General features: G+C 38.6%; 1 protein-coding gene across 1 annotated transcript in view; it reads left to right on the top strand.

Annotated features, from left to right (window-relative positions):
* Positions 1 to 13,418, top strand: part of LOC146330520 (complement C3-like) — a 37,777-nt gene extending 24,359 nt beyond the window's left edge. Inside the window, exons 24-43 of the mRNA XM_084716085.1 lie at positions 48 to 137; positions 342 to 548; positions 2,330 to 2,408; positions 2,521 to 2,680; positions 2,797 to 2,892; positions 3,792 to 3,942; positions 6,085 to 6,170; positions 7,185 to 7,262; positions 7,380 to 7,535; positions 7,655 to 7,717; positions 7,845 to 7,926; positions 8,068 to 8,110; positions 9,191 to 9,281; positions 9,404 to 9,493; positions 9,591 to 9,693; positions 9,874 to 9,963; positions 11,425 to 11,517; positions 11,648 to 11,731; positions 12,255 to 12,399; positions 13,136 to 13,418. Of these exons, the coding sequence (XP_084572211.1) occupies positions 48 to 137; positions 342 to 548; positions 2,330 to 2,408; positions 2,521 to 2,680; positions 2,797 to 2,892; positions 3,792 to 3,942; positions 6,085 to 6,170; positions 7,185 to 7,262; positions 7,380 to 7,535; positions 7,655 to 7,717; positions 7,845 to 7,926; positions 8,068 to 8,110; positions 9,191 to 9,281; positions 9,404 to 9,493; positions 9,591 to 9,693; positions 9,874 to 9,963; positions 11,425 to 11,517; positions 11,648 to 11,731; positions 12,255 to 12,399; positions 13,136 to 13,280 (2,132 nt within the window). The 3' untranslated portion in view covers positions 13,281 to 13,418. The remainder of the gene's footprint in view (positions 1 to 47; positions 138 to 341; positions 549 to 2,329; positions 2,409 to 2,520; positions 2,681 to 2,796; positions 2,893 to 3,791; positions 3,943 to 6,084; positions 6,171 to 7,184; positions 7,263 to 7,379; positions 7,536 to 7,654; positions 7,718 to 7,844; positions 7,927 to 8,067; positions 8,111 to 9,190; positions 9,282 to 9,403; positions 9,494 to 9,590; positions 9,694 to 9,873; positions 9,964 to 11,424; positions 11,518 to 11,647; positions 11,732 to 12,254; positions 12,400 to 13,135) is intronic.

The following is a 13,418-nucleotide window of genomic DNA, read 5'->3' on the forward strand; positions in this document are numbered from 1 at the left end:
TTATCTATTTATCACTTGTAACTGATGCCCACACTTTTTCCCTTTAGGTGGTACACAAGTGAAAATTCTTAACAGTGGAATTCCTAGGAGCGCTGTGGCTCCAAACACACGTACTAGCACAGAGATCTATGTGACAGGTGAGATATAATGTTATATTGATACAGGGCCTGTAGAATGAACTGATTTGTATAACTTTGTATTGTTTTTCTTGGGAAACACCCACCTTACTGGTTGTGGGGGCCTTTGCATGGTTGTTTATTAAGTTTCCCCCTGTTGGTCTCTAAAGCTTTGTTTTTTCTGTGTGTGTGTGTGTGTGTGTGTGTGTGTGTGTGTGTGTGTAGGCAGAGAACAAGTGTCTTCACTGCTGAAGAATGCCATTGGTGGGCAATCCATGAGAACACTAATCAGTGAGCCCTCAGGCTGTGGAGAGCAGAACCTGGCAGCCATGACCCTGCCCGTCATTGCTGCCACATATTTGGACAAAACCAAACAGTGGGAAGCTGTAGGATTTGATGAACGTGACAAAGCCATCAAGCACATGGAGACTGGTAGGCTCACACTGATGATTTACTACAACAAATACCAGAGATCTTATTGACGGCTCTCTGTGTGTGATTTGAAATTTTCTGACTTGGCAGAAGTGGTATCAAAAAAGACAGTGGCTACATTTACATGTGCACTAATTTTCCACTATTATTCATAATGACAATATTGACAATATTTGACAATTTGGCAGTATTTTAAATTTGACACAGGTCAAGTAAATAGCATATTCTGTTTTCAAATTCTGAATGAAGCCTTGTGAGGCCTACATTGGTATTTTTTAAATCTTCAGAATACTCTATGGACATGTATACAGTGCATGCACAGAATATGCATCTCAGTCTGTGTTTTTCACTGCAATTTGTGACACACATACCGCTTCCTGTAAGCTCTGTGCTTCAGAAACAAACCAACTAGCCTACAGTTTGTAAGTCATGCACAAAAGAAAAGCCCACATTTCTGGTCAGAAGGAGAAATATACCTACTTTATTAAACATTATGAAAGACTTGGACACAAACAGGTTTTTGGATATGCCCAAATATCACAATGCTGACCTTTTCAAGAAGGTGGTTAAACGAATGAAGAGGGAGGCTGTGTTTGCATGGTTGAAAATGTCAGCCACCACTGGAAATCATTGAAAAAATACCATTTTGGGGCAAAGAAAGTGTCCATAATCAGAGTATGCATGGGTACATGTAAATAGGAATAGTAATATTAAATAGAAAATATTAATTTTCAGTAGCCATGTAAACTGCTTAGTTAGAATACTGGGCCTTATGCCTGAACCGTTTGTACTTTCATCTTAAAATTGTGAGTGCAGATGGGGCGCCCCTGTGTCTTAGTGAGCGTGCGTCCCATGTACTGAAGCTGTCGGTCCACTGCAGCAGCTGCTGGTTCGACTCCAGCCTGTGACCCCATGGTGGGTGTCACCCCTCCTCTCTACCCCATTTCCTGTCTGCTCTTCAGCTGCCCCTATCAAAAAAAAGGCAAAAAGCACGAGAAAAAAGTATTTGAGTGCAAACACTTACAGCACTTTTGTGGCATTTATTAATACTCTCGTATTTTCCAATTCTTAGAGACCAAGACCAAAATTTAAGAGACCCCTCATAGGTTAGGTTACGGAGACAGATTCTTCAAAAACTGTGTGCTGTTCTGGAGCCTCAAATTAGATCGGAGACAAAACGATCTAACCCACCTCACCTGCATGTACTCACTCTTCCTAAGAGTGTTTTTTGTGATAGGTCTGACATGTCCCTGTCCACTGTTTCACCTGTTTTCAGGCTGGATTGCCCCCAAATGGATGCATTCATTAAAAGCTGCCCTTACATGGATTTACTGCAGCATTTCAAGATGCAAATTGCAAGTTTCCTTGCATTTCCAATTTAAGATCAAAGCGATTCATTAACATATTCAAGTGGATAATGAACAGGTTTGCTGTAAGTGCCTGCATCATGTATCCCATGTAGGATTTTCCTCTCAAAGCTTTGTTTAAGAGCAAATATAAAAGAGAAATAAGAAAACATTCACACATGAGGCCCGTTGTCTTTTTCAGAATCTGAGGACAGAACTGAATATTTTGTGCATGCAAAAGTAGTCACTGTGATAAACAGCAATCCCTGCCCTAGAGGTCCAAGCAAGGGTTGCTGAGAATAACAACTAGAAAGATGCTATAATCTGTAATCTAACAGCATTCCTCAAACTGGAGGGCCAAGACTCAAAGGCCAAGATTCAGTAGAGAGCTACATGGCAGTCAGTCAAAATGTTGTGTGTTTTGTTTGTGTCTAGGATACAGCAACCAGCTTGGGTATCGTAAAGCTGATGAAGGATCTTTTGCTGTGTTTCGCCACAGCAAAAGTAGCACCTGGTGAGGCCACCCAAATGTCCATGTACTTGCATGTGTTCCCCAAATTTAGATCTTGATTATGGATGTGTGGTAAATTAAACTATGCTATTAAATCCCTCCTCTCCTCTCCTAGGCTGACAGCTTATGTTGCCAAAGTGTTTTCCATGGCCAAACCTTTTGTGAACATACAAGATAGTGTCATCTGTGATGCCATCAAGTTTCTCATTCTCAACGCACAGCAACCAGATGGCTCGTTTACAGAAATTGGTCGTGTGTACAGTAATGCAATGCGTGTGCGTGCACTGAAATCATTGGCATCAGTTCTTCAACATGATGCAAACATTAAAAAATAACCAGCCGAATTGAAAACTCTCATGTTGTTGACTATCATCTGTGTGTGCTTGTGTAGGGTGATGTGCAAGGCACAGATTCAGATGCCTCCATGACGGCCTTCTGCGTCATTGCTATGCAGGAGTCACGCACAATATGTAGTGGGTTTCTTAATGTGAGTACCTCACTTCCATTCATTTTTTTCTCTCTTCCCCTCACCTTATTTCTTGATTTCCTGACTGAGGCACTGAACTATGAAGCAATTGACCATTTGATAAGCTCGTCAGCCTTAGTTACAATGGCTAATCCTATCAAGCTGTCCCTTTTCACACATCAAAAAAGCACTTTACAGTGGCAACAGGGGCAGGTTTAACACTTGAAATTCTTAATTTTGAAACAGTGAGTTGAGACAATGAAGGCCCCATGTCCACATAGTACTTTTTTCTCATGCTGGCAATGAAGCATCTGTGAAGTTAAAAAAACAAAAAAAAAAAAAAAAAAAAAAAAATGCTGCATGTGGGTTTTGTTTCTATGACAACAATATCTTGAAAATTCGTATCATTGCACAGTTTAGCATCACCACTTTGTTTTTTACCAGAGGTGGGAGGTAACAAAGTGCAAATGTTTCATTACTGTACTTCAATAAGTTTTTAGGTATCTATACTTTACTTGTTGGGACAATCACACGTAGAGAAGACGATTCTTTAGTTTATCCATCAGTACATATCATGCACAAGACAGAACGACATAATGAGACAAGCAACATGGAAAAAAAAAAGATGTGACAAGACACAAAGAAGTTGTCGTGTTTTCCACGACTGCAAGATAGCAAATGAACATGCGTCAAGTCTGTGCAGCGTAGGGCGGGAGGTCTAAAAATGAAGGCATGGCCAGGCACATGTAGTATCCTGTAAATGGTGCATTGTGGTCAAAGCCAGTTGAGCTTCAGACCTGCTAAAACCTGGTCAGTGTGTAATGTTGAACCCTTTTACAGGAAACAGGATATTTGAAAGAAATGGATTACTGTTACCCAACTGTTCTTCCCTAATTTTCCTTTCTTTTCTATCTGTTCAGAGTCTCACGGCCAAGATAAACAAAGCAGTGACCTACCTGGAGCAACGTCTGCCCCACCTCACCTACTCATATGCTGTTGCCATGACGTCATATGCCCTAGCCAATGAAAACAAACTGAATCGGAGGATCCTCTACAAATTTGCTTCCCAAGGTGTCGTCACATAATCTCCCATCAATATTCACAAACAGAACATTACAGAACATTACATTCAGGAACACTACACATCCAAAAATAATGACTATTTTATTAGAGCAAACGATCACTGCCAAAGTCATGTTTGAGGTCATTTATAAACTGTATCTCATTTACATAGATCAGTGGTCCTCAAACAGGGGTCCAGGGACCCCCAGGGTTCCATAGCACTCCACCAGGGCATCTGTGAAAAGTTTCCAGATTCATTAATTTTATCAATGTTATCATTTAATGATGATGATATAAACAGATTAATTTATTTTTACAAAAGGCTTCATTATAGCTTGCATTGTATATCAAGCCTGTTTAAAAAAAAAGATGAATGCACTAGGAGTGTGTGTGTGTCTGTGTGTGTGTGTGTGCGTGTGTGTGTGTCAGGGCTGCCCACAACCAAAGATTTTCCTAGTCAACCAGTAGTCATCAGTTTAAGTCAACAGTCAACCGTTTGTCGCAATGTTCGTAGTTTCCTTCCTCCCTGAAATAATGGCACATTTAAGATAAATAAATACAGTAGAATTCAGTCACCAAATGCCTCATTTACATTTGAAGTAGTGATGGTCCCCGAAGAATAAAATTCAAAAGATTTAAACCATTTGCTGTCCCCACAGTGTTACATGAAAGAGAAGAGTTTTATTGTTCTCCCAGTTATCCTTTGATTTTTTAATCTATTGTCCATTGCAGAAAAACATAAGTCTTCCGGCATCATTACTGAACCACAACGATTAAATCTGAATCCATTTCACACTGCAGTTCTGCAGTCTACTCAGTGGATAGACTGGATGGTTTTAAAATGTGATTTTAAGTCAATAGTACATATGTTCAGCTCAGATATTCCATGATACTTCTATTCTGAAGTTCTAAGAGTAGCTTTTTTAGTGCTTGCTCTTGATGGGAATTATTGGGTCTTTGTAAATAACATAATAAAGAGAACAGTCTGGACCTGCTCTAACTGAAAATCACCAACAGACAACTTCTCCTACCATTTGGCACTGTAGAAATAAAACTGACTTGACTTGAATTTGCTTGTTATAGGCATTATAGGCACTTTTGACTGAAACAGGAACATGTTCCTACTTGAATCTGCAAATGTGGTCTGGCAGCACACACTATCATTTTGCTATAAAAATGGGGAGGATTTCAATACCAAAAGATTTGAGTTTCAGAGACTTTGTTTCTTGCATTTTAAAGAATAAAGATAAAAACATGATAAGTACACCGCAGCAGGGCTGATACCAGCCATTGTTTTCATTGTCAATTAATCCGTCAGTCACTTTCTCAATCATTTGATTAATGAATTCTGGCACAATTTTGACAATAACGTGTGGAGCTTTCCTATCTTTCCTCTAACAATTGTTTTCAGTATTTTCAGTCTCTCTGTCATTTTCTTGATTAATCAATTGATTATTTGGTATAAAATATCAGAAAATGGTGAAAACAATTGATCAGTGTTTCCCAAAGAAATTCTCAAATCAATTCATTGATTATCAAACTAGTTTGCAATTAATTTGATAATCAATTTTAATAGATTAACCATGGCAGGTCTACACTGCAACGCCATTTTGATGTTAAACACTTTTAATTTTACTTTTGATTCTCAGTAAAGATTACAGAATAATTCATCCCCCTGGTGTGATTTTGCATAACTCTCTGCCATAAATTAATATTCATCATTTTTCTGTTATTCATTATTTTATAACTGATGTGGCAGATTTCACAAAATGTGTTACTTTTTCCTTTAAAAGTTGCTTTAAGAAAGAGGATTTTTTTTTCTGGGAATCTGGGTTGGTGTAGCTGTACTGTCGTTTGGGTGGAAAACAAACTTTTATAGTCATGTGGGGCTTATACATGCTGTACCGTCTGAGGCTGTAATAATGGACAGGAAAAAATGGTTTGACAAGTCAGAAAGTCAGAAATCTTGAGAAATATGGGTGAACTGTGATCTCAGGAGAAAATAGGAAGAGGGCAAATAAGGAGGGAGTCAGCTGAGCCATCAGCTGATATGGACTGCTTTAGACCAGCTGCTGTGGGATTGTGAGCTGAGCCTTACTTTGTGGCCTGTCTTAACTCACGATGTGCTCAATTTGTGTCTTTCTTCCTCAGACGCATCCCATTGGCCAGTATCTAAGGGACATGAATACACACTGGAGGCCACAGCTTATGCTCTTCTTGCTCTGGTCAAGACTAGGGTGAGCATGTGCTACTTATGTTTCACCAGAATGTCATTCTGCAGAAAAGGAGTCATCATCCATGCTGTCAGTGTAGATGGTTTGAATCAAATCAATGCAATGTGTCTGTTTGTAATGTCACTGCCTTAAATTTTGGTAAAATCTTACACATTTATAAATAATATAATACAATAATAATTATATATATATGTATGTATGTGTCAGCAGACTGGGGTGTCTTATACAGCCATGGACAGGTTTACATTCATGTCACTAGAAAAGCCTGGTGTTTCACTTTTAGCCACTAATGGGTAAGATCCGCATCTCGGGGGTGACAAATTGTTGGAATCTGAAGAGTTGTGAAATCAGGTACCTGCCATCATAAAATCATGTTGTTGATTCGCTTGCTTTCACACCAACAATAAACTGCACCAGCATCTACTTGGAAACAGACTGAGACCCACATTTTTCAAGCAGTCTCGGTTGTTTGGTCTGCACCAGGGTTCGGTTGACTTTCACACCAGCCCAGAAGAACCGCACTGACCAAGCAGATGCACCAGGGTTCACTTTAATTAAATCAAACAGGTTTGGTATGAACGCACCCTAAGGCCAGAGACATACTTGCCATTTAACCATGCATTTGCATTTGTGCAGTGTTGATTTCAACCATCACTCCAAATGGATGCAGGATACACGAGACAGCCATGATGCATATGGATGCATTGTGAATGAGTAGTTAAAAGCAAGTATATCCCTGGCTTAAGACTTAAAACTTGAGCTATGAAGACAATGAACAGATTTGAACATCCTGTACATTATAACCACACATTAATAAGACAACTTTGACCAAAGCTAAAACAAACATTTTGTGATTGTATCAGGCAACTTTTAAGTTTCTGAGGTTTAATGGTGCTGTAATGGAAAACTGATTTTGAAGATCCACAGTAGACTTGGAAAACTGGCAGGTTGTAACCTAAAGTATATCTGCAACAACCACAAAAAATTTAACCATGTATTTGCCTTCTATTAATACAGGCATTTGAAGATGCCAAACCTGTTGTCAGATGGTTCAACCGACAGCAGAAGGTGGGCGGAGGCTACGGATCAACTCAGGTAACATAATAGACTCCTCTAGACCGTAGTACCTGTAGCTGTTTTTAGTGCAGTTGCACACACCTATTTGCGTAACCTATTTTTACTTGTTTTCTCTCCATCACTCTGTCTCTCCAGGCTACTATAATGGTGTACCAGGCTATAGCTGAATACTGGGCCAATGCTCAAGAACCAGATTATAATCTGAATGTGGATGTCTCGTGGGCAGGCAGAGCAGGCGCTGATAAGTTTAACTTCAAAAAGGCAAACCACTACGCCTCGAGAACATCTAGAGTGAGAACGCACACACGTATACACACACACACGCGCACACACACACAGTGACTCATTAATGTTGTTACCCTTGCTGCTTTCTGTATCTTTCCTCTATTGATCCCTGTATATTTCAACAGGCAGATGGCATAAACCAGAATGTAACACTGACTGCTACGGGCACAGGAGAAGCAACAGTGACAGTAAGTCAAATATTTTTTTATATCATCTGTTGTTTATTGTTTTTTTTAACCTTGTGTGGACTATATTATTAAGATAGACACCTATTAGCTTATCACATATTAAGATGCATTTTTATCTGTGTGACAGCTGGTGGCACTGTATTACGCTCTGCTTAAACCAAAGGATGACGACTGTCAGAAATTTGATTTGAAAGTGGAGGTCAAACCAGGTAATTTGTCTTTGTTGTTGGTCAGTTTTGTTTGCTTATGTTCATCTGTTTTTCCTGCTGTCTATCCATCATCCTGTCAAGTACTTTTCTGTTATGAGAAAAACATATTAACTAAACCTATCAAATGTTTTGCTCCTGCAGTGAAACAGGATGAGAACATCTACAAGCTGAAAATAGAAGTTTTGTAAGTACAATAAGGAAGTCATACTGATTGTAAAAGAGCATTTTCTAACAAACTGTGGTATTACATTATGTTTTATTGGGACAACATCACAAACCATAGTAGTCACAGAGCAAATAAGAAGTCTTCCATTTTTTCCCGACTATTTTTCTGACAATTTTACTTTTGCTCCCTACATTTTAACACAAATATCCCTACATTCTACTCCTTACATTTCAAAAGCAGGTTTTTTACTTTAGCTTCAGTTTAGCAGGTCCTTTAATTCCACTGCTGATGCTGTTAAAGTGACAGATTTTCCATTATGGATCTCTGAAAGCAAGATCAAATTCCAAACTCAAAAAGTTCTCCCTTTTACTGGTATATGGTATGATTGGGGCGTCAGTTATGCTCATTTACAAGTCTCATGCACGTGCACTCAAATACGCACAGGTGCATCATTTACACAGTTATCTGAAGTTATGAGTGTTTGCTGAATCTGAGGTCTTTTCATACACAAAAAGTAAGAGAATTTTAAGATACAAATACCAAAAATGTTCTTGCATGAGGCCCAATGTCTTATATCAAATTAGTGATAAAATATTTAGATGTGCATGTCATAAGCTTGAATGGGAAAAAATGAATGAGGTGTATTTTTGGCAGAAGAATTAATGGGAAGTTCACTTTTGTTGAGGTTCGGTTTATACCCTGAGTAGGAGCCAACCTTGTCAAAGTCAGTGGAAGAGAAATGGCAGAGGTCATCTGCCGACAGTAATGATTTATGAATTATTTCTTCCTGAGTGATGCCCTCAAATCTTTCATCCTAAGACCAGAGATCTACTTGTTTTCAACTACGTGTGCTTATATGCATCCATACACATCATGGCTACCTCGCGTATTCTGCACCCACCTGGAGTGATGGTTGTGAACATCCTCACTTTTCTTTTCAGTTCTGGCCCTTCAAAGTTTTCAGCAGCTAGAGATTACACTTAAACCATATTCAAAACCTCTGAAATCTTACAGGATATTTGACTTTTGATGAAAGGCTTTCCTCTCTTTTCTCGTCGTCTTCTTCATGCTGTTTGTTTATTTTATTATTCTGTACAGGTTTAAGGACCCGGACCGCGATGCAGCTATGACAATCTTGGATATTGGCTTGTTAACTGGCTTCACCGTTAACACACACGACCTGGGATTAGTAAGAACTTTTACAGATACACACATGCCTGCATAGTCAAAAGTCAGTGGTTTGCAGAAACCAGACGTGTTTTACGGTTTAGAAAGATGTATGACAGTGTATGTGTGTTTTTTTGCATTTAGTTGTCAAAAGGACATGCTCGCACAATTTCAAAATATGAGATGAACACAGTCCTGTCAGAGAGAGGCTCGCTCATCATCTACCTGGACAAGGTAAGACATCACTCTTTCCTCTGTGTATATCTCTGTATTGTTATTTATTTCTTTATCTCTGTCCCCTGTCTCACCTTTGTTTTACATCTCTCAACAGGTTTCTCACACAAGTCCAGAGGAGATCTCATTTAGGATCCATCAGGACATGCCTGCGGACCTCTTACAACCAGCTGCTGTGTCTGTCTATGAGTACTATGAACGTGAGTCTCAGAGACACTTAAAAACATGCTGTCTCCATGAGTTTCAAGATTTTTTCTTTGCTGCCATCAGATGTCAAAGTAGATAACATGAGGCATTATTACATTACCAACGTATTTAATGTACATTTTCTGATGTACTGTAATGTAATTAGCACAAAATGTATTTCTTTCTTATTGCAGCGACATCATGTGTGAAATTCTACCATCCAGAGGGGAAAATCAAAGAGAAACTGGGGCTCTGTAAAAATGATGTATGCAGATGTGCTGAAGGTAAACAGGATGATATTTAACTGTCAACCCAATCTTTCTGCTGCAAACATACTTTTGTTACCACTGACTAACACCTTAACACAGTACTAACTTCACATGTTGAATCATTCAATTGGATATGGATATACATTTGAAGAACAGGACTGTGGTACATCATTGTAGCACAGTTGATAGATAATGTGTCATTTGCAACTTCAGTACAAGAAAATTACAAAATCTACCAAAGAATAAAACTTTCAGAAATCACATGCTGCCACTTTTATTTAGCAGCACTGTCAGTGAGTGTGTTGGCTTTTTTATACAGTCCACTGTACAGATATATAACCTACCTGCGGCTCAGTGCTGCTTCTCCCTGACACGCGCTCCATGTCCTCCATAGACACCTCCACGTCACGTGATCTCTGGATATGTAAGCAGAGTCTCGCTATCTGTCCAGCCAGTGGTGTGTGAGAATGTTAATGCAAACTAGTGGCTTTTCCAACGTTTGCTGCAGTTGCACAAGTTGGATTTATTTTCAAGTTCCGTAGGTTAAAAAAGTAGAAAAATTCTGCTGTTTACTATATATTATGTACTATATATTATTAGCCTGTGACAGCCGTGGCTAGAGGCATTATGTTTTCGGGCCATTCGTCTGTCCATCCCCTTCTTATGAATGTGATATCTAATCTTCAGATTTGGTACAATGGTTGTGGACTTTGGTTTACAGTTAATCAGCATATTGTAACATAATTATCAGAACTCTCTGTCAGAGGAAGCAAAAACTATAGTCCTATAGCATAAGTCCTGATTCAACTTCTTTACTCAAGTTAAAGTGAAAAAGTACCAGGTTCTGAAATGTACTCAAAATATAAAAGTAAAAAGTAGCCTTTCTTGTCTGTTACATCTTGTTACATCTTTTACACCATCTTGTTACATCTTCTCAGTTTTTTGTCTTGTTACATCTCTGACATCTTGTTATGTCTTTTACATTGATTTTCATCTTCCTACATCTTTTTTTTTTTTATCTGTCTGTCTGTCATGCATAATATGCATCCCAGTTGTTTCATCCATTTAGGTTGAGTTGAGTCTTGATATTATGAAGGCAGCGCACTATGATGCAAAGTAAAAATACTCAATAAATCCCCTAAAATATATTAAAACTAAATTAACAAGCCTGTTTTGAAAATACAAGGAGTACCAATACTTTATAATATAAAAAGTTACCAGAAAAATAAATACTTGTGTATAGTACAGATACCTGAAAATTCTACTAAAGGACAGTAACTATTTGTGTTTGTATTTGTGCTTTGTTACGTCCCATCTCTGGATCCCAGGAGCAGTCAGAGCTAAAGAAAATGTCACTAACATACTTCACTTGTGATACAGCTGCTTTTATCCACAAGCCATCCACACTCATACATATATTCACAGGTGCATCATATCATCAGTTGTATTTACTTTGGGCCTATTGTTTACTTCTAGTGTCGTGCAGCATGCAGAAGAAGGGCAACATCACCAACGATGAACGCATAACTAAGGCCTGTGAGACAACTCCGACCAGCCTGATAGATTTTGGTACGAGAGTATAAATGGACCACATTTATATAGCACTTTTATCTAAAAATGGTTGCGTATCTTTTGTGAGTAAGACATTGAGAGAATAAGTAAGCATGGTCTCACGCATCTGTACCTTCTTTGTCTTCAGTGTACAAAGTGAGAGTGGAAGAATTTATCGAAGAATTGTCCATTGACATGTACAAAGTGCGTGTACTGGAAACCATCAAAGAAGGTACGTATTTATCTTCGACCTGCCTAAAATGAACTACCCACTGATATTTTCTCCCTAAGGTGCCCCAAATGGGTAGATGACATAATAATTTTTTGGCTCTCTCTGAAAATGTATTGGCACTGTCATTTCACTTACAGTCAGACAGAAAAATTCTTGACAATTTAAAGGAAAACATTCTGGGAAATACGCTAATTCACTTTCTTGCCAGAGTAAGATAAGAATATTGAAACCAGTCGCAGATCTGTACGCTAAAAATGAAACTACCACTTGCAGCCAAGTAACTTAGTTTGCTATCGCTATGCATTTAATTCTTAAAAGTAGAATCAGTAGGATTTGTCCAAGCTGTTCATAAATGCACCAGAAAGAGACCAGGATGTCAAATACCAGTGTTTTAGGTTGGTAAAACATCCCAAGCACAGCAACATCATGAGAAAAATGAGGAAATACAGGCAGACGGCAGGAAAATGTTGCATATTGTACCTTTTATTTATGTTCTCTCTCTTCTCCTTCATTTTATTTACAGGAACTCAGGATGTGAATCCGCTGGATAAAGTGCGCTTATTCCTCAGTTATCCGCACTGCAGGAAGGCTTTAGACATGAAAAAAGGCAAATCCTACCTTGTCATGGGCTCATCCAAAGATATTGAATTAGATGTCGAAGATGAAACGTAAGCTTCTTCTTAGTTAATCGGAGTGTGTGGTGTGTCTGCACCCCCTTCATAATCTTGTCTCCATCTGTTTCACTGCTTTCTAAATCAAATTTGCCTTTCTTATATCTGATTCTCAAACTTTTTGTGACCGAGGCATACCAAAGGGCAAGTCTAAATCTCAAGTCACACGCACTGTATTCATATCCATGTAAAATAGCTTCTATAACCAACCTAACAGACGGAGGCAGCGAGTACTAGCCAATCAGAGGCAGAGTTCCAGGACTGTGGGTGGGATTTGTCACACACTAATGATTCCCATCATCTGGGGACTTGGGTTTGCTTTGATAGAAGGTTTTATATTTTCTATACTTTATATAGTAAATTCATAACTTTTTTTTGTGATTTTCACTGCTCATTGCAAAAATCACCTAAAAACATTATAACATGCGTCACAATTTTTTTATTTAATTTTTTTATAAAAGCTTCTGTGAAATCAGGCATTTTAGGCTGCAATGATCCCTAAAAATAAAACCTAGGGAAATGTATAGTTGTCACAAAAATCCCATACCATTGTTTGGGAACCAGTGCTTTACTTTATGTGTTACTGTTGCTATTGACAGAGGAATTAAATGTACAGTTTTTCATGGGAAGGAGGGAGTTGTGCTTTTTCATGTTGTGTTCTAACATGTTAAAGATAGATAGCCATATGAAGACGTGCATGCATTTTACACTTTGCTCTCCCCATGTCTCACAGGCCCCAGTATGCACTTGGTGAGAGGACCTGGGTTGAGTACTGGCCCACAACCGCCGAGTGTCAGACCAGCGAATACAGACGTACCTGTTTGGGAATGGAGGACCTGGTCGACACGTATGCAATTCATGGATGTCCGATGAAGTGAAACTCAAGGAAATTTTTTCTTTCAAATCTGTTCTTTTTGTTATGCATTGTTTCTATGGTGTAAAACTTTAATTGCTACGAGATGTAGCTGCAAAAGTCACAGTGTCACACTGCATTGATTAAAATGTAATGATCTTAA

The sequence above is a fragment of the Lutjanus erythropterus genome, chromosome 3, assembly GCF_056507025.1.
Source record: "Lutjanus erythropterus isolate fLutEry1 chromosome 3, fLutEry1.hap2, whole genome shotgun sequence".
Lineage (NCBI taxonomy): Eukaryota > Metazoa > Chordata > Actinopteri > Lutjaniformes > Lutjanidae > Lutjanus > Lutjanus erythropterus.